Raw genomic sequence first — 21,738 nt, forward strand, 5'->3', positions numbered from 1 at the left:
AGTTCTCCAAATATCAAAAGCTGAATCACAAATTGAAACACGATTAAATTCATTTTTGTCTAGTGCACAAAACAAGGCATTCATAGCCTTTGCGTTTAAAGCAAAAACCTTCTTCTCTGATTCATTCCATTCGCTCATCGGAAGAGAAGATTTTTGAAATCCGTTTTCAACAATAGTCCAAAGCTCGAAATCCATGGAAATGAGGAAGATCCTCATACGAGTCTTCCAATAAGTATAATCCGACCCATTAAACATGGGTGGATGTATGATAGAATGACCTTCATGTATGCCGGAGTAAGCCATCTCTCTTAGGTATCAAACCAAATATGAGAGTGAGCCTTGCTCTGATACCAATTGTTAGGATCCGAGCGGCACTAAGAGGGGGGGGGGTGAATTAGTGCAGCGGATTAAAACGTCGATTTTGACAAATCTTTCGTACAATAAAAATCGAACTCGGAAGTGCTTAACTTGAAAGCGTATTCGTAAAGTTGTGCAGCAAAGGTAATGAGGAAATAAAGCACGTAAGAAGGTTTACAGTAATGTAAATAGCAATAATGAAATGCAAACCAGAGATCACACCGATTTTAAAGTGGTTCGGTCAAATGACCTACATCCACTTGCGAGGCCCTCTTCGATGAGGCTCCCACCTTCCACTAGCAAATCTCTTGAAGGGGAAGGGTAAATACCCCTCTTACAACTTTTTACAAGCGGTTCACACTCTTACAAATTTTCAACAAGAAAGAAGGAGGTGAACACTCTAGCAAATTGAAGACAAGACTTGCTAAGACTTTTCTAAGACCTTTCTCTCAATCAATTGCTTCTCAAAAAGTTGTAATCTCAGTTGAGATTTGAGGGGTATTTATAGGCCTCAAGAGGATTCAAATTTGGGCTCCAAAATTTGAATTCTCTTTGATTCCCGATGCCCGCGGTGCCACCGCCTGGCTCTCGGGTGCTAGGCGGTGCCACCGCCCAGTCTGGCGGTGCCACCGTCAGACCCTTCGGTTCACTGGTTGGGCTTCAAATTTAGCCCAAACCAAGTCTAATTTTGGGCCCAGTTGGCCCCTAACCAGGATATAGGATTATCTTTTAATCCTAATCCTAATTACATGTGAACTACATAACTAAAAACATCCCAAGCAAGTTTTCAACCGCGAATTTCGAGTCTTGTTCCGGCGAGCTTTCCGACGAACTTCCGGCGGACTTCCGATATGCCTTTGGATTTCTTCCGACGGACTCCCAGCAAGCTCCCGATCTTGTGACGACTTCAATGAGTAGCCGAGCCTTCTCGGTGATCTCCGCGAACCTCCGATGATCTCTTCGGCGAACTTTCAAAAATTTCGATAGGTTCCCAATTTCTTTTCGGTTGGTTCCGGCAGCATCTCCGACAATTCTTTGGACTCTTAAACGTCCATCGAACTTGACTCCGGTATTCTTGCTTTATGTTTTTTGGTTATCGTAGTTAATCCTGCATACTTAACTCAATAATATGGATTAGATCAATTAACCCATCAATTGATTTTATCATCAAAATCCGAGATTCAACATCGGGTTGGGGTAATATTGGCATAGTGGCACTCCCCTAGGAAGGCCACAAGATAACGCTAAGAGTTCGACGCCATCTGGGACGGGGAAATACGCCACCACAAGATACAAGAGCTGATGACAGGGTGCAAGGGGAAGCGTAACCTGGCCTCAAGGGCATCTAGGGTTAGGGCGAAACCCTTTGGGATGGGGTCATACGCCCGTTGCCCTGACTCAGGGGCAATAAGGACAAATTCCTCCAGGATACCTTAACGTCCCCGGAGGTAGTCGAACGACGACTCGCTCACAGTGGAGTCGAGGTCATGCGACCACATTAGGGCTTCGAGACCCCGTGCCGCTTTCTCGTCGGATGACGAGCTGGGGCTCGGTGGCAATGTTTTCTCTCCGACATTACCGGAGGTGGAAGGTGAAGAAGGCAAGGGCGAAGAAGAAGGGGAAGCCATCCTTACCGACCTTGGGAAGGAGAAGCAGGACAGCCGATTCAGATGAAGCAATATGGTCCAAAGAAGCAACTGAGCGAATGCAAGTAAGGAGACGTGCAGGAAGCCAACAACACGCTATTTATAGGCAAAATCCTACCAAAAACGACCCTTCCTCTCCTGAAGCACGTCACGTCAAGCAGACCAAACGTCACTTCGCCATAAATATGGCTTGACGTGGTAGCCAACGGGCACGCGGTGCGGATGCTGAAGCGCTGGTCTTCTCAATATTGAAAACCAGCAACTCCCAAAAGTGACCATCCCGTGGGCTTCCCCAGACAGAGAATGGCCTGGCCACCCGCATCCGCACGTCACTATGTAACAGATTGATGATCCAAGCCAAGTTGCTCCTCGGTTGCATGTTGCCCGAGACCACGCCTGCGTGAACCTAGCCGCCTAAGTCGTGCTCCTCGGCTGCATGTTGCCCGAGACCACCTTTGCGCGGCCAGCCCGCCTGAGTCGTGCTCCTCGGCTGCATGTTGCCCGAGACCACCTCTACGCGGCTAGCCCGCCTGAGTCTTACTCCTCGGCTGCATGTTGCCCGAGACCACCTCTGCGCGGCCAACCCGCCTGAGTCTTACTCGTCGGCTGCATGTTGCCCGAGACCACCTCTACGCGGCCAGCCCGCCTGAGTCATGCTCCTCGGTTGTATGTTGCCCGAGACCACCTCTGCCCGGCTAGCCCGCTTGAGTCTTTGCTCCTCGACTGCATGTTGCCCGAGACCACCTCTACTCGGCCTGCCCGACTGAGTCTTACTCCTCGGTTGCATGTTGCTTGAGACCACCGCTACACGCCCAGCCCTCCTTAGTTGCTAAACTCCACGATTCCCATACCCTTGGTAACGGATCGGCAACCGCCCGGTAGGGATAATTTCTTAAAGTTGAAGCCATGCCTCGGACTCCCCCTTACAACAATCGACACATAGCTTCCTTCGGGGGGGGGGGAGGGGAGAATATGATGAGGGTAATAATGGCGATAAGGCTCGGTTTGACGTTAGTCGCCCCTGATGACACCTCGTGCCTCGGTTGACCTGACAGCACCTAGTCAAACAGATCGGAACGTCGACCGAGGCACATTAACATCCTGCTCAGGCTCGGTCCTTTACGCCACGCCAACACCGCTGTCAGACATTACCGGGAGTACGATCCTGCTCCTTGCAAGTAGGCACATCAGGCAACAACAACCTTTACTATAAAAACCCTCGCGCTCCGAGGAAACGGAGAAGGAAAGAAGAGGAAAAAAAAACTCCCTAAGACTATCCACTGACTTGACCGTTGGAGGGGTCAGGTCGAGCCCCCCGACCCGACCTGTGTGCAGGTGCGAAGACAAAGTGCCTCCCACCGCGTGCCCGGGCGAGGAGTCCCTCTCTAGTGAAAACAGCGACTGCTCCATCCCGATCAGACCACCGCAGGCGGCCACCTCAGCAGTCTCAAGGGTCATCCCAGGAAGATCCCCAATCACTCGGACCCGAACCCAATTGGGTCGGTCCCGAGGCCACAGCTTAAGGTTGTTTACACTAACACTAATCATGCCTGTTGATGATGATGGTGGTGATGATGATGATGGCCATGAACGGCCTGCGCCGAGCTCGGTACACAAGCTCTACGAAGCATCCTCGAGGCGTGCTTCATGGTCGGCGATCCCTCGGCTGATACGTCGGTGCACTCCAAGGCGATGGCGGTGACCTGCTTGATTTGCTCGAAAGAAGCCGCAGTGAGCTTCTTCATCTTCTCATCCACCACCTTCTTGATCTGTGCAGGACACTTCAGCCTCACCCAATCTATGAACCCTGTTTCGCTTGCTTCCAAAGCTTCCCTTGGCCTCTTGTTGGCCACCACCTCCAAGACGAACATGCCGAGCCAGTATACGTCTACGAACCAGATGACCAAAGGAGATTGCTCGGTGAGTAGATCAAGTGATGGTATTGCAAGGAACACGAAGGCTTACTCGTGGATTCGGAATCCGGATTTCGGACCTTGAACTTGCAGATCGAAGGCTCGATGTCTTCCCTCAGCAATGCGCTTCTGGTCCTCAGGTCGTACCCAACGCGAGGCCAGTGTTCGTCGAGGTAGCAGATGCCGTCCATGACCCCCATCATCACCTTCAGCCTTTGCTTCCATGGCGGAGCCACCACCAACCACTCCTCCACGCTGCGGACATGGACGCCTTCCGTCACTACAGCTTGCATATCCCTCCGATCGCACCACCCGATCACCTTGGCTACGTTCTTGTGCCTCAGTTGCGCAAGAATCCTGCAATCTTCGCCGAACGTTCGACGAAAAGCATTTCCTCTCTGCACATGAACCTCGATTTCTGCTCCATCTCTTAGTCTTACTATGTACACGTCTTCCCCGTCCGCCTTCCTCACCAGAGTCTCCGAGAACCCATTGGTTGCTTTCCGTAGCATTGCCGTCGTGAACTTGTCTCTCCTCTAACGCAGTAGCAGCTGGCCGATTAAGCCAACCACCGATAGGACTGAGACCAAGACTCCTACCAGCAACAAGATGGTCGCCGTGATCTCGGAACTATGGCGGTGATCCCCCGGCAGGAGTCCCGAATGAATGAAGCTTGACGAGTCGAACCTCCTGAAGAGTTCGACTCCTTCTCTGTTGCACCCGGAGAATCGATTGTAAGACAGGTTCAAGAAGGAGAGGTTCGCAAGGCTCGCGAGGCCCGCCAAAGGAACGTCCCCAACAAGCAGGTTGTGGCTCAGATCGAGGGACTGGATCTGGGAGCAACGGAGCACATCCGACGGGAACGCGACATGGAGGGAGTTGTTGGCGAGGTCGATGGTCCGTATCGAGGAGGGGCAGTAGGACCAGAGGAAGGCGAAGGAGAGGTACAGAGGTGCGACGCGGGGGCGCGACCAGAGGTCGATCTTGGCGAAGGAGAAGTTGCAGTCCGGATTGCTGGACTCAGCGCAGAGATGGCGAGCGACGACGGTGGACTTGTAGATGCCGGCGAGGTCAGTGGTCACAGCGTTGCATTAGCGGAGAGACGGGTCTCGGGCGCAGTTGGAGACGAGTGCAGTGAATTCCGGCGGCGGGGGCTTGTTCAGTTCTTCGATCAGAGTGGAAGGTAGAGTTGCGGTGATGACAGCGAGGGAGAGGAGGAAGAAGAAGGCTATCAGCGTTGATGAAGTCTCTGCCATTTGAATGGCTGAGAGAGAGAGAGAGAAAGAAGGAGGGAGTTTATGTGGTTTGAATGATGAAGACATGCATACAGTCATTTGGATTACAACTATATATATATATATATATATATATATATATATATATATATATATATATATATATATATAACGTGTTTACTACATTACTCAGATGCATACATTCTAATTCTATGCATGAGAAAGTTAATGAGGTGAATTGGCTAATCAAACACATTTCTTATGCAATCTCTTCTGGAACTAGTACTAATATGTGGTACGATCCTTGGGTGAATGGGAAGAGTATATTTCAATTATATGGCGACAGAATACGAAAAGATCTTGGGGCTCCCAAAGATTGGAAGGTTTCCGAGTTCATTGCTAACGGTACCTAGTGTCTCCCTAATCCTATTTCTCCCGAAATGTTATCACTTTAGCCGACTATCATAGCTATTCCAATCAGGAATAACTCTTCAGATATACTTATTTGGCCTCATGACAATGGCAAATTTAGTGCCACATCCGCATGGAATCAAATTAGGCAAAGAAATAACAAGTGGGTCCCAAGCAGTTGGACATGGGATCGACCAGGATCACAAAGACACTCCTTATGTACATGGCAGGCCCTTCTCAATAAACTACCTACAATAGACAATATGAAAAGAAGAGGTATCTATCATGTTAACCGATGCTCCCTTTGTTTGCAACAAGAAGAAACTGTTGACCACCTCTATTTTGCTTGTGATTATACAAAATGGATATGGAAGGAGATTCTCCAGCGATTTGAACTCAATAGACGAGATTCTCCAGCGATTTGAACTCAATAGACTACCGCAACCAAACTTGCACCAAGAACTAGGCGACCTTATGCAATGTGATTCTCCAGCGATTTGAACTCAATAGACTACCGCAACCAAACTTGCACCAAGAACTAGGCGACCTTATGCAATGTTTCTCAAGAAAAGGGCCACTTACACAACTGGCAAAGATTACTTTCAGATGCGCTATTTGGTGGATGTGGAAGGAGAGATGTAATAGAATCTTTGAATGTCAACACACAAACAATGCTCAGCTCTTGAAAGAGATTATTAGAGACTCAAGATCCTGTATGGAGCATGATCTCAAAACCGAGCACTTCACCCGAAGAGAAAAAGATATTTTTATCAAATTTAATTTTGCTATTAGCTAAAGATCTTGGGAATGATGCCAAATAATGTACCCATAGGTAGTTATAATCTACAGCATGTGTAGTCATAACTATCGCGACTTACCAAAAAAAAAAAAAAATCGTAACTATCGCATTCGCACTCTATGAGTTACTTGGCTTTGTCTATGACTTGTATAGATAAAGCTATTTGTAGAAACTTTACACATAATCAATTTACTTTTACTTACAAAAAAAAAAAATTAATGAGGTGTTAGCTTTAGGATTTTGCATTCAATTATGCAAACTTGGATCTTTTAGTACTTTGGAGTCACCGATAAATTGGGAACTACGTATTTAAGATATTACGATATGCATATTACAAAAAAAAAAGTGAAATAATTTTAAATAAATTAAAATAATCTAAAATAATATGTGTCACTTTTGAATCAACTCAAACCACATTAATTCTTCATGGTGTGTGCCACTCCCTCAAATTTCCATCCTTTGGTCAAGTCAAATGCCATGCTTTGGTAATGTGCTATTGAAAGCTCTCCTATCTCGAGGTCAATTATGACTTGAATCAATCAATGGATGTGTCCTTGAACATTAATGGCCCCTCTTAACCATAGTTCTCACACAATCCGTTTGGACGAGTGAGCTTGTCCCACGAAATGGAAAGGTGAGCCATAATCACATCAAGGCATGATCCAACGTGACATGATGTTTATGGATGGGTGAGGTGTGCCAACCCCACCATCAATGCACATGGACTACAATATGAGGTGAGGGATGACATGCATTGATGCTGGCTTCTTTGAAGTCACTAAGGGAGTAAAAAATTCATTTTAATTATATGCCATTCATAATCTCAATTCATTAATTAATAGGTAATTTATATATACCTCTTGTTTTCATATTTCATATTTATCATTTGATAAAATTATTCTTTTGATAATTCATCATCAATGTGGGGTTTCGAGAGATTATTCATTTTGGATAAGTTTAGATGATTTTGTGCATTCATGATAGTTTCAAAATTCACATTAAAAAGGTAAAGGTGGCTTTAACACTTATAAATCTCTGGTTTTTACTTTAAAATAACATGAGACTAAATGTGCTTATTAGTGTCTCATACTAGAGAAGTCAAAGGCTTATGAGCTTTTCTTTTAACATAAAAAAAACATTGATAAAATTAGAGATCGATAGTTGACTTGATCCTAAGTAGCTTCATCCGCATAAGATACCTTGGTCGTGCTCGAACTTCTAAGCTTCCAAAGTAGTGTAGTCCCAAGTGTTCTCTCTTGTACAAAGATCCTTAAGGAGTGATGAGAGAGAGATCAAATCTCAATTATCATGTCCAATTTTGCTTTTATAGATAGTTCCCCATAATCACATCGATTAATTATTTAGATGTCGAGTTGTGATTGAAGTTGAATATTTTCTCTATCATCTCTCACAAATTTGATGGTTAAAATTCTAATCATATATTTAATCTCTCTATTTCTAAAAATAAAATTACATAAATTAATCCTAATATCTTCGACAAGAGTGTTCTTGTATACGTTACAGTTAACTCTTATTTGGAACTAAGCCATCATTAATACTCTTTACAAACTTTAGTACCAAAAGAGTATTTGGACAAATTATATTATATATAAAAATATATATAAGAAATAAGTCATTGACATCTTGATCAGCCCAACGTAATTCAAATCCTTGTGCGTAAGATTGTTTGAGGTAAAAACGAAGACTAAAATCCAGAGAGATTTCCTTACCTGATTCCTTCGACACCTAAGTTAGTAACATGAGGTAGGTGAGTGTAGATACGAGTGGTCGAAAAGTAATTCCTTTTAACTATGGAGGTGATGCTCATCCTCTCATTTAAGCCTCCACGACCCCCTTTAGGAGCTTGCTCTCCTTAGGTCTAGTTCTCCTCTATAAGGCAGGTTGATCGTTGGTCCTCTTCTTAACGATGAGTCAGTTCCTAAGTATATAGTCTTTCATGTTGAATTTTAAATTTTGATAATGAAATTAATTAATTTATGATCTAATCAAATGTTGGGCTGGAGTCATGCAGAACTAACTATGTTGCAGAACTAACTATGATCATGAAAAGGTAAAAGAATTAAAGAATCAAATGTTGGGCTGGAGTCAAAGATTGGGCATCGGGCTGGAAGAATTAGACAAAGCATCGAGAACGGATAGATAGGCGTTACACCGAAGGTTTGGACGATATGCTGAAAGCTTGCTGGGAGTTCGCCGGAAGTTCACCGGAAGAACAATTGACATACTAGACAATTGAGATTGCTTGTATTGTAATTTTTTAACCTTAATTATCATAGTTAGGTATCAATTTAAGTTTTTTTTTTTTTTTGGTAAGTAAAAATAAATTGATTATGTGTAAAGATTCTACAAATAGCTTTATCTATACAAGTCATAGACAAAGCCAATTAACTCATAGAGTGCGAATGCGATAGTTATGACTACACATGCTGTAGACTATAACTACCTGTGGGTACATTATTTGACATCATTCCCAAGATCTTTAGCTAATAGCAAAATTAAATTTGATAAAAATATCTTTTTCTCTTCGGGTGAAGTGCTCGATTTTGAGATCATGCTCCATACAGGATCTTGAGTCTCTAATAATCTCTTTCAAGAGCTGAGCATTGTTTGTGTGTTGACATTCAAAAATTCTATTACATCTCTCCTTCCACATCCACCAAATAGCGCATCTGAAAGTAACCTTTGCCAGTTGTGTAAGTAGCCCTTTTCTTGAAAAACATTGCATAAGGTCGCCTAGTTCTTGGTGCAAGATTGGTTGCGGCAGTCTATTGAGTTCAAATCGTTGGAGAATCTCCTTCCATATCCATTTTGTATAATTACAAGCAAAATAAAGGTGGTCAACGGTTTCTTCTTGTTGCAAACAAAGGGAGCATCGGTTAACATGATAGATACCTCTTCTTTTCATATTGTCGTTTTTTTGGTAAGTAAAAGTAAATTGATTATGTGTAAAGATTCTACAAATAGCTTTATCTATACAAGTCATAGACAAAGCCAATTAACTCATAGAGTGCGAATGCGATAGTTATGACTACACATGCTGTAGACTATAACTACCTGTGGGTACATTATTTGACATCATTCCCAAGATCTTTAGCTAATAGCAAAATTAAATTTGATAAAAATATCTTTTTCTCTTTGGGTGAAGTGCTCGATTTTGAGATCATGCTCCATACATGATCTTGAGTCTCTAATAATCTCTTTCAAGAGCTGAGCATTGTTTGTGTGTTGATATTCAAAGATTCTATTATATCTCTCCTTCCACATCCACCAAATAGCGCATCTGAAAGTAACCTTTGCCAGTTGTGTAAGTGGCCCTTTTCTTGAGAAACATTGCATAAGGTCGCCTAGTTCTTGGTGCAAGTTTGGTTGCGGCAGTCTATTGAGTTCAAATCGCTGGAGAATCTCCTTCCATATCCATTTTGTATAATTACAAGCAAAATAAAGGTGGTCAACAGTTTCTTGTTGCAAACAAAGGGAGCATCGGTTAACATGATAGATACCTCTTCTTTTCATATTGTCTATTGTAGGTAGTTTATTGAGAAGGGCCTGCCATGTACATAAGGAGTGTCTTTGTGATCCCGGTCGATCCCATGTCCAACTGCTTGGGACCCACTTGTTATTTCTTTGTCTAATTTGATTCCATACGGATGTGGCACTAAATTTGCCATTGTCATGAGGCCAAATAAGTATATCTGAAGAGTTGTTCCTGATTGGAATAGCTATGATAGTCGGCCAAAGTGATAACATTTCGGGAGAAATAGGATTAGGGAGACACCAGGTACCGTTAGCAATGAACTCGGAAACCTTCCAATCTTTGGGAGCCCCAAGATCTTTTCGTATTCTGTCGCCATATAATTAAAATATAGTCTTCCCATTCACCCAAGTATCGTACCACATATTAGTACTAGTTCCAGAAGAGATTACATAAGAAATGTGTTTGATTAGCCAATTCCTTGCCTTTAAAATTCCTTTCCAAGCTGAAGAGTGGTATGTTCTTGTTGAAATTTCCCAGATTGATTCTTTTGAAAGATACCTAGCAGAAACCCATTGTGACCATAAGGAACATTTGTTTTGCAAAAGATCCCACAATTGTTGTACCAGGCATGCTTGATTCCAATCTCTAGTATTTCTCAAGTTTAGCCCCCCTTCATCTTTCGGTTTGCAAATGCTATCCCAATTTACCATATGCATTGCCTTATCATTTGTGCCATTCCAGAAGAAGTTCATTAATAACCGTTCAATATCTTGGAGAAGTCCAGCAGGCAGAAGAAATGCATTACACCAATATATAGAGTAGGAGTGCAATACAGAACGGATGAGTTCGAGTCGTCCTGCTTTTGATAGAAGCCTATTTTTCCAAGAAGAAATTCTATTCTTTATTTTTTGTAGGATAGGCTGACAGTGGGTTTTGTGAATGCCTGTGGATATGAGCGGGAGACCCAAATAAGGAACTGACAGGCTTCCCTCACTAACCCCCAAAGTTTGTGCAATAAAGACCTTATTCTCAACGTAAGGGCTCATATATACTTTACTTTTCGCATGATTTAACTGAAGTCCAGAAACCATACCAAAGTCATTCATAATAGTAGCCAGGTTCTTTACTGAAGTTGGATCATTTTGGAGAAAGATAAGTAAATCATCTGCAAATGTTATATGTGATATATGAATAGAGCCAGCATTGGGTACCTTTATGCTGCCATTTAAGACTGCATGTTCCAACATACAGCTAAGTCCTTCCATCGCAATAGTAAAGAGATACGGAGAGAGTGGATCACCTTGTCGGATGCCATTCGTGCTCCCAAAAAAACCAATAGGTGAGCCATTAAAGAGTATCGAAAACTTTGGAGTTTCCAGGCAAGATTGAATCCAATTAACCCATTGCTGTGGGAAGTTCATATCGAGGAGCATCTTATAGATAAATTTCCTATTAACTGAATCAAAGGCTTTCAAGTAAATCAGCTTTAAAACATATTTTTGTCCCTCTTGTTTTTGAATGCAAATCTTTGACCAAGTCATTAGCAAGCAAAATGTTATGATGTATACTTCTCCCTTTGATGAAAGCAGCTTGATTTGGGCTAATGATCTTGTGTATTACCTTTTGCATTCTATTTGCTAATACTTTGGAGATGATCTTGTAAATAAAGTTGCATAATGATATGGGTCGATAGTTCTCTAGTGAATCAGCCCCTGCATTCTTCGGAATTAAAGAAATAAAGGTGCAATTCATCTCTCTAAGAATATGACCTGAAGAGAAAAAATGTTGGCAAGCCTTGATCACATCATTTCCAATAATAGACCAAGCAGTTTGGTAAAATTCAGCTGGAAATCCATCTGGACCTGGGCTTTTGTGCTTTGGTGACTTAAAGACAACACATACAATTTCGTCGTCAGTAATTGGGGCATTGAGGATTGAAATAGCTTCCGAATCAAGTTTTCTAGTCGGCTCCACATGAATGTTATTAGTTTTCCCAACTTGATTGAGTAAGGAATAAAAAAATTGCTCTGTGTGTGCTTTAACCTCTTCTAAATTCTCAATAAGATTATCATCTTTGTCTCTGCATTTGCTGATACGGTTAACAGCCCTTCGAGTAGCAATTGAAGCATAGAAAAATTTAGTATTGGAATCTCCTAGTGTAAGCCAATGCTGTCGAGACTTCTGCTTTACAAAACTTTCCTCCTGTTTTAAGGCTTGCATGAAGTTATTTCTGGCTTCTGTCTCTTTGTAGATAATATTCTCATAATTTGGCTGAAGTTGCAACTCATGTTGCAATGACATTAGTTCCTTCCTGCAAAATTGAACTGTGGTGGTAATATTGCCAAAGGTATTTGTATTCCACTCCTTTAGTGCTGCTTTACAGGCTTTGAGCTTTTGACATAAGATGTAAGGGGGAGATCCATGCACATTAACATTCCAAGCAGATCTGATAACATCAAGAAATTGAGGATGAGTACTCCACATGTTAAAGAATCTAAACGGTTTCTTGCCTCTTGGTGTCGCTTTGTCTGCGTGTATATACATTAAAGTATGGTCAGAAAACAAAGGAGCACCATACTCAAGAAGTGAATCTGGGTAAACTGTTAACCATTCATGATTAATTAAACACCTATCAAGTCGAGCCATTATTTTTCTGTTAGCAGCACCTTGATTACTCCAGGAGAGCCAATTACCCACAGATTTCATATCAAACAAAGCTGCAGTGTCAATGTAATCATTAAAACTTTGAAGCTGGCTTTCTGAAAGTTGTCTACCCCCCTCTTTTTCATTTGTGTACCGAACAGTATTAAAATCTCCAAGAACAATCCAAGGTACATTGAGACAGCCATTTGCAATATTAGTCAGGTCAGACCAAAGAGTATTTCTTTCTTGCATACTATTTGAAGCATATATACCAATGAAATTGAATTGACAGCCATTCTTTTTGTCCTCTACCTTAAGTTGAATGAATTGATCAGTAGCAGAAATAAACCAAGCATTAATAGAGTTAGGATGCCATAAGACTCATATTCTACCAAAAGTTTCATTTGAGTCATTGGTAAACAGTTCTGCGTCCGGCCATATTAAATTCTTTTGAGCTTGAACGCGCGATTGTTTAATTTTCGTTTTTACTAGAATAACAATATCACATGCGGCATACTTGATTATTCTATTGAGCTCCCGACATTTTTCCGGCTTATTAAGTTCGCGAACATTCCAACATGTTATCTTCATCAGTAATAAAGAAATGAAAAGGTGGTAAGGTATTCATCCTACGACTTTGGATGGACTGTACCATCCTTTTTCTTATCCTTCGGTTTTGTATTTTCCTCCTGCACAATATCCTTACCTTTTATGACTTTATTTCTATATTTATCCACTTCATCTACAGCTTACAGATTTTTAAACTTTAAAATACCTTGAATTATGTGGTCTTGATTGGCAGGGTTTGTTGAAGCACGATAAGATTGTTGTAGCACAATTTCCTGGAAGTAGCTTGGCTAGAGAGTTTTGTTGGGGCATGAGTTTGTTGAGACAGAATATCCTTGTTGGCGATGTTTGTTGTGGCTTGAGTTTGTTGAGGAAGAATATCCTTGCTGGCGAGATTTGTTTGGGCCTGAGTTTGTTGAGTTATTGTGGACGGATCTAATGATATTGGAAGAGATGAAGTTCCTGACTTATGTTTCTCTTGTCCACTAGTACCAAGGGAAACCTCTGTTGTGGAAGGCTCCGACATTATAGGAAGAGATATAATTTTGGATTTGTCCTTCTGTCCGCGGTGCTGTCCTTGTGAGTTGGAATGCTCAATAGTCTTCGCCACCATCGGTGCTACTGCCATTAGAGAAGACTCGCTTTGTTGCGGAGGCGCTTGACGTGGTCAATAGACCTTTGTGATTTGTTTTGGAGTTTGCTGACAAGCTCCATTTGCATGACCAAAAGATAAGCAATTCTGACATCGTTGTGGCTTCCAAGAATATGAGACATGTACCTTCCGAGTGTTCCCGTCAAGATCACGATAGAAAACCTCATTGAAACCAGTACACATGCTCGTGCAAATGCTAATCTCGTCTGAGCAGCTGTTGCTTTGTCGATGTAGAGTGGCTGTCCCAGAGTGCTGCATAACTTTGCAATAAAACGTCGACTCCAAAGATGTAGAGGAAGACCTTGAAAGGATACCCATAATGGAATAGACTGTAGGCTATCTAACTCCAAACGGACATCAGGAGACCAGCGTCGTAGAATCATTGGATGGCCGCGAATAGTCCAGAATCCTTCGAGGACTCGTTGTAAATCTTCTTCAGAGTATAACTTGCAAACAAAGAATCCGTTCTCCAGCATATGAAGATCAAATGACGATATTCCCCATCGAGTTTTGATAAATGAGGATAGTGGGAAATAAGATGTTTTGAGACCTACCACATAGCCAACAATTGCCATAGACCATGTCTCACTAAGCTCTGCTGAATCAGCAGTCTCGTATACAACAATCTTCTTATCAGCCTGAACTTCTGGAGTAAAGAATTTCAAGCTTAGATCCGGACTTCCAACCGGAGCCTTGAAGAGGCTAGTCCAAGGCCTAGGGTCACTGGAAATGAGGGCAGGCTGCCGCGATCTAGAGCGCGATCTACTTCGATGCTGTTTCGTCGAAGGAGTTTCTCTCTGGAGAGGATATGGAGGAGGAGCCAATTGAGGGGTAACGGTAGGGAGTCTTACCATCGTATCAACTCTCCCGCCACCATCGCCAGCCCTAGGGGCCGTCGCTGCCATGTTTGATCCCTCTTCTGGTCGCGGCTATAGAATCATCTCCATAGGGAAAAACCACCGTCGCAGTATATCAGATCGCCGCTATAGTACCGTCGCCCTAGGGAGATCTGGTCGCCGCTATAGTATCGTCGCCCTTGGGGAGAAGCCGACGCTGCAGGAGATCCAATCACCACTACAGTAAGGGAGATCAGATCGTTGCTATAGTATCGTCGCCCGTGGGAGAAAGCCAACGCTGCAGGAGTCAGATCGCCCTAGGGAGATCTCGTCGCCGCTACAGTGTCGTCGCCGTTACAGTACTGTCGCTGCTACAGTGTCGTCGCCGCCGCTACAGTACGTCGCCCTTGGGAAACAGCCGACGCTGCAGGAAATCAGATCGCCGCTACAGTGTCATCGCCTGTCGCCCGTGGGAGAAAGCCGACGCTGCAGGAGTCAGATCGCCCTAGGGAGATCTGGCCGCCGCTACAGTGGTCGCCCTAGATATGTTCGCCGCTACAGTGTCGTCGTCGCTACAGTGGTCGCCCTAGATCTGGTCGCCGCTACAGTGTCGTCGCCGCTGCAGGAGTCAGATCGCCCTAGGGAGATCTGGCCGCCTCTATAGTGTCGTCGCCGCTACAGTGGTCGCCCTAGATCTGGCCGCCGCTACAGTGGTCGCCGCTACAGTGTCGTCGCCGCTACAGTGTTCCGACTTTTTGCATTGATAATATTTTACATGAGGGCCAACTTGGTCAGAATTAAGGTTGAATTGGGCTAGTTGTTTGGCCCATTCAGTGATCCTCATTTGGCCCAAGCGGTGGCACCGTCGGGGTTAGCGGTGGCACTACTTAAGGCTCGGCCTCGCAAGCAATCTGGACGATGGTACTGTCGGCAGTTAATGCTGCCAAGCAATGGTACCGCTAGAGCCCAGTCTCCGAGGCTTTATCACATGGTCATACTGCTCAGACTGGATGGTGGTACCGCCTAGTGTCAGTCTGAAGTGGTGGTACCACCTAGTATTGGCGGTGGTATCGCTAGTACATTGAAAACCCAGGATGAGACACTTTTTAGCTCCATTTTTGAAGCCATTTGAGGCCTATAAATACCCCAATCTATCTTGCTTGCCAAAACATGAAAAGTGAACAAAAATCTTATGATCTATGTGAGAAAACGTTGTTGTAATTCCTTGAGAGTTCCCCTCCTCATCTCTAAGTGTAAATTCTGTTTAAGGGAGGGTTGAGAGAACTATAAAGGTTATCTCCTAAACCTATGAAACGGAGAATAGAGCTGTAATAAGATAGCTGATCTTTACCTATTCAAAGAAGATCAATAGTGAAAGCCGGTGACCTCAACGAAGGAGGAATCGGGAGTCGACGTAGGTCACAATGATCGAACCACTATAAAATTAGTGTGCCTTCCCTTCTTTATCTTTTTCCTTTATATTACTTACTGATTTGGTTGCTCACCCCACTTCACGCTTTCTCTAAGTTCAAATGCATTTCTGATATGATTTTATCGAATGAAGTTTTCAAATCACCGACGTTTTTATGTAAGCACTAATTCACCCCCCTTGACACGGGAGTGTCTAATTTACTACAATCTGATTATATGAGCCTTGATTATGATCTAGTATCTTTTTCAGTCAATAATGATGTCTCATAATCTTTATCTCAGCACACTAAAAAATGACAGCTCATCAGCATATTCTCTGCACAAAGTTAAAGCTGTTTCAAGGTGCTTTTCTTCAAGACAAAGGAATGCATTAAAGGAGTTGGTTGGCAGCTGTGAACATTTCTTCATTACCAATGAGTGCATTAAAATAGTTGGTTAGAAGCTGTAAACACTTAATTTCGAAATTTCCTATGCATGAAGGGTTGTTTCATGCACTAGTATTTATTTTGGTGTTTAGGACTTAGAAAGGACTTTTAGAAAACTGAGGATATTGGTAGAAGCTCTCTTGGAGTGCTCTTTTGAACTCTGTATCTCTTGGATGCGTCCTTGAGTGGTGAGTCTTTCGCTTTTAGTTCTGTATCCTTGTTTATTATCATTAGGGTGGTGATCTTCTGTATCCCTTTTGATTTTTAAACTTGGTGGTGAGCTATATATCGTTTTATCGAAGTTTCTTCAAAAGTGCGTTCCTTGCCTTTTGTGACATTTTCTATCTGAACAACTGTTATATCAGTTTTCTATCGACATCCATTCTGCATTTTTCCCTCCCCGGTATCAGTTTGGTATCAGAGCTAAAGGCTAGAGATCATGGCAAGGCGGAATGGAAAAGGTATAGTTGGTGAAGGTAGCGACCATGGAGATGACGCTGAGTCGTTGAGGCTGCAGCTACAAAAATTGCTACGTAGCCTACAAGAAAAAAATGAAATAATCGACGAACTTCAAAGTAGACACAACCAGCATGAAAATGACGCTCGAGAGTTTACTTCTGATGATGAAACACCTCATCTTCCAAGGGAGTCAAGAAGATGTCGGAGAAGAAATGAAGTCCAAGACGAGTGGCAGAATAAATATAATCCCAGATTTGATATTCCAGAATTTGAAGGGAAAATAAATGTTGATGACTTTATCGATTGGCTTAATACAGTAGAAAGAATCTTCGATTTTCATGAACCACCAGAACAAAAGAAGGTCAAACTTGTGGCACTCAAACTCAGGCGGAATGCATCTTTTTGGTGGGAAAATATGAAGAAACAAAGAGAACGTGAGGGGAAGAGTAAGATCGTTACATGGGAGAAAATGAAAAGGGAGCTAAAGAGAAAATATTTACTTGATAATTATAGACAAGAGATCTTTCTCAAAATACATGATTTCAAGCAAAAAGATCTTAGTGTGGAGGAATACACTGCAGAATTTGATAATTTGATGTTAAAAGGAGAGCTTGCGGAACCGGAAGAGCAAACAATTGCAAGATATTTAGGAGGTTTGAAGTATGAGATTGCTAAAGTTGTTCAGCTACAGCCATATTGGTCTTTAAATGATGTGAGCAAGCTGGCATTAAAAGTTGAAAAGCAACAGAAGTTTGAAAAGAGTTTTCGGTATGGCTCAAAAGAAGGCTACACAAAAGGAGGAAGTTCCAAGCCTACTGTCCAAAGCAAGGTGATATCAAAGGTGCAAGAAAAGGGTGAAGAGTCTGCTGGCAACAAAAAAACACCTAATTCTTCTACCCCAAGTGGCCGAAAATGCTTCAAATGTCATGGTTTTGGGCATATTGCTTCGGATTGTCCAAATAGGAGGATTGTAACTTTGGTTGAAGATCATAGTGATGGAGGCGAAGATGAAGCTGACGATGAACCAAAATACGATGATGATGAGGAAGAGATTACTTATGCTGATCATGGTTTGTCTATTGTATTGCAACGTAGTTTACAAGTGTCATATGTAGCCGACGATGAAAGTTGGGTGAGAAAAAATGTGTTTCACACTAAATGCACTTCGCTTGGCAAAGTATGCTTGGTAATCATCGACAGTGGCAGTTTTGAGAACGTGGTTTCTTTGGAGATGGTGCAGAAGCTGAAGTTGGATACGATCCCTCATCCACATCCATACCAATTATGTTGGTTGCAAAAAGGAAATGACATCAAGGTAACTAAAAGATGTTTAGTTTCATTTTCTATTGGCAAGTATTATAAAGATAAAGTGTGGTGTGATGTTGCACCTATGGATGCTTGTCATTTACTATTGGGAAGACCTTGGCATTATGATAGAAGAGTGTTGTATGATGGTTATAAACATACTTATTCTTTTAAAGTGAATGAAAAGAAGATTATCTTAGCTCCATTACAACCTTCCGAAATCAGTGCGCCAAAGAAGGAAGTTAGTGCTTTTATTTCTTATAGAGAATGCAGATATGAATTGGACAAGGGCGGTCATGTTTTGGCCCTAATGGTAGTAGAGGAGAACGAACAGCATAAGGAGACACCGAAAATCATGCAATCAATCCTAGAAGAATTTCAAGATGTTATACCGGAAGAGATTCCACATGGCCTTCCACCTTTGAGAGACATTCAACATCACATTGATCTTATTCCGGGGGCTGTTCTACCTAATAAGGCTGCGTACAGAATGAGTCCTAAAGAACATGAAGAACTTCAAAGGCAAGTTGATGAATTAGTGAAAAAGGGGTTAATTCGGGAGAGCATGAGTCCCTGTGCAGTTCCAGCCTTGTTGGTGCCTAAGAAAGATGGTTCTTGGAGAATGTGCGTGGACAGTCGCACCATCAACAAAATCACAGTGGACTATCGCTTTCCTATTCCAAGGTTAGATGACTTACTTGATCAATTGTGTGGTTCTTGTATTTTCTCAAAAATTGATTTGAGGAGTGGCTATCACCAAATAAGAATGAGGCCCGGAGATGAGTGGAAAACAACGTTTAAAACTAGAGAAGGCTTATATGAATGGTTGGTTATGCCATTTGGACTATCTAATGCTCCTAGCACATTCATGAGATTTATGAATCACATACTTAAGCCATTCATTGAAATATTTGTTGTTGTTTATTTTGACGATATATTGGTGTACAGCAAGAGTGAAGAGGAGCATATGAGTCATCTGAAAGAAATCTTTCTTATTTTGAGGCAGCAAAAACTTTATGCTAATCTAAACAAATGTGATTTCTTTACTTCTAGTGTGGTGTTTTTGGGGTATGTTGTTTCAAAAGATGGAATCATGATGGATCAAAGTAAGGTGGAAGCTATTCTCAATTGGCCAACACCTGCTTCATTACATGATGTGAGGAGTTTCCATGGCTTAACATCTTTTTATAGAAGATTCATCAAGAGTTTCAGCTCTATTGTCGCTCCAATCACCGAATGTCTGAAATGTGATAAATTCAAATGGACTAGTGAGGCTAACGATGCTTTTGAGCTTTTGAAAAGAAAGGTTACTGAGGCTCCTATCTTAGTTCTACCAAATTTTGATAATGTGTTTGAAGTTGAATGTGATGCATCTAATGTGGGAATTGGTGCTGTTTTGAGTCAAGACGGAAGGCCCATTGCATTTTTTAGTGAAAAGCTGAATGATACAAGAAAGAAATACTCTACTTATGATAAGGAGTTTTATGCGATTTATCGAGCTTTGTCTCATTGGAGTCAATATCTTCTCGCCAAGCCATTTGTTCTATATTCTGATCACGAGGTATTAAAGTTCATTAATCATCAGCACAAGCTAAACAAGAGGCATGCAGCTTGGGTGGAGTTCTTACAATCTTACAACTTTACAATCAAGCACAAATCTGGTGTTCAAAATATAGTTGCTGACGCATTGAGCAGAAAGCATTCTTTATTATCAGCAATGGAAGTCAAAGTGGTTGGATTTGAAACATTCAAAGATCTATATGAGAATGATGTGGATTTTGGCTCGATATGGCAGAATTGCAAATCAGGTTCCTTTCAACAATTTTCGATCTTTGATGGTTTTCTTTTTCGAGCTAATGCTTTATGTGTTCCAACTTGTTCTTTGAGATAAGTAATTCTAGCTGAAGCTCATGGTGGTGTTTTGGGAGGACATTTCGGTAGGGACAAGACTCTAGCTCTTATTCAATCAAATTTCTACTGGCCTAAAATGTTCAGAGATGTGGATAGACATGTGAAGCAATGCCGATTATGTCATTTGGCAAAAACAAGAAGTCAAAATTCTGGGTTGTACACTCCATTGCCAGTGCCAAATGCTCCATGGGAGGATGTGAGTCTTGATTTCGTTTTGGGACTGCCAAGAACTCAAAGGAACAAGGATTCTATCATGGTTGTTGATAGATTTTCAAAAATGTCTCACTTTGTTCCATGCAATAAATCAAATGATGCATCTCATATTGCTGATTTATATTTTAAGGAGATTGTTAAATTGCATGGTATTCCAAGAACTATAGTGTCTGATCGAGATTCAAAATTTGTTAGTCATTTTTGGAGAACTCTTTGGAGGAAGCTGGGTACTTCTTTGAATTTCAGTAGTTCGCATCATCCACAAACCGATGGGCAAACTGAGGTAACAAACCGAAGCTTGGGAAATTTACTTAGAAGCTATGTTGGCAAGAATATTAAGCAATGGGATGTCATTCTTCCACAAATTGAGTTTGCTTATAATCGTTCTATGCATCATAATATTGGTAAGAGTCCTTTTGAGGTAGTTTATGGTGCTAATCCTGCTGGTCCTTTGGACTTAATCCCTCACTCTATAACAAAGCAATTTAGTGGAGATGCTGATGAAAGAGCTAAGCAGATAAAGAAGCTGCATGAGGGTGTGAAAGCAACCATTGAGAAGCAAAATGAGAGGTACATGCATGCTGCCAACAAACACAGAAAACATGTGGAGTTTAATGCAGGTGATTTGGTCTGGATTCATCTAAGGAAGGAGAGGTTTCCACCGGGCAAATTTGGAAAATTGAAACCAAAGGCTGATGGTCCATTCAAGGTGCTTAAGAGAATTGGCAGAAATGCTTATGAGATAGAGCTACCTGAAGATTACGGAGTATCCCCAACATTTAATGTGGCTGATTTGAGTCCTTTTTATAATCATGTTGATGAATCAAACGAAGACTTGAGGACAAGTCTCATTCAACCGGGGGAGATTGACACGGGAGTGTCTAATTTACTACAATCTGATTATATGAGCCTTGATTATGATCTAGTATCTTTTTCAGTAAATAATGATGCCTCATAATCTTTATCTCAGCACACTAAAAAATGACAGCTCATCAGCATATTCTCTGCACAAAGTTAAAGCTGTTTCAAGGTGCTTTTCTTCAAGACAAAAGAATGCATTAAAGGAGTTGGTTGGCAGCTGTGAACATTTCTTCATTACCAATGAGTGCATTAAAATAGTTGGTTAGAAGCTGTAAACACTTAATTTCGAAATTCCCTATGCATGAAGGGTTGTTTCATGCACTAGTATTTATTTTGGTGTTTAGGACTTAGAAAGGACTTTTAGAAAACTGAGGATATTGGCAGAAGCTCTCTTGGAGTGCTCTTTTGAACTCTGTATCTCTTGGATGCGTCCTTGAGTGGTGAGTCTTTCGCTTTCAGTTCTGTATCCTTGTTTATTATCATTAGGGTGGTGATCTTCTGTATCCCTTTTGATTTTTAAACTTGGTGGTGAGCTATATATCGTTTTATCGAAGTTTCTTCAAAAGTGCGTTCCTTGC

The 21,738-nt window shown here is 41.9% G+C and overlaps 1 protein-coding gene across 1 annotated transcript; it reads right to left on the reverse strand.

Moving 5' to 3' along the window:
• Positions 1 to 3,547: 3,547 nt before the first annotated feature.
• On the reverse strand, positions 3,548 to 5,172 carry LOC103974884 (LRR receptor-like serine/threonine-protein kinase RGI1). The gene is given in 2 exon segments (XM_009389788.2): positions 3,548 to 3,891; positions 3,969 to 5,172. Coding segments are annotated over 2 exon segments (1,548 nt in total).
• Positions 5,173 to 21,738: the final 16,566 nt, after the last annotated feature.

The sequence above is a fragment of the Musa acuminata genome, chromosome BXJ2-4 (genome assembly GCF_036884655.1).
Source record: "Musa acuminata AAA Group cultivar baxijiao chromosome BXJ2-4, Cavendish_Baxijiao_AAA, whole genome shotgun sequence".
NCBI lineage: Eukaryota > Viridiplantae > Streptophyta > Magnoliopsida > Zingiberales > Musaceae > Musa > Musa acuminata.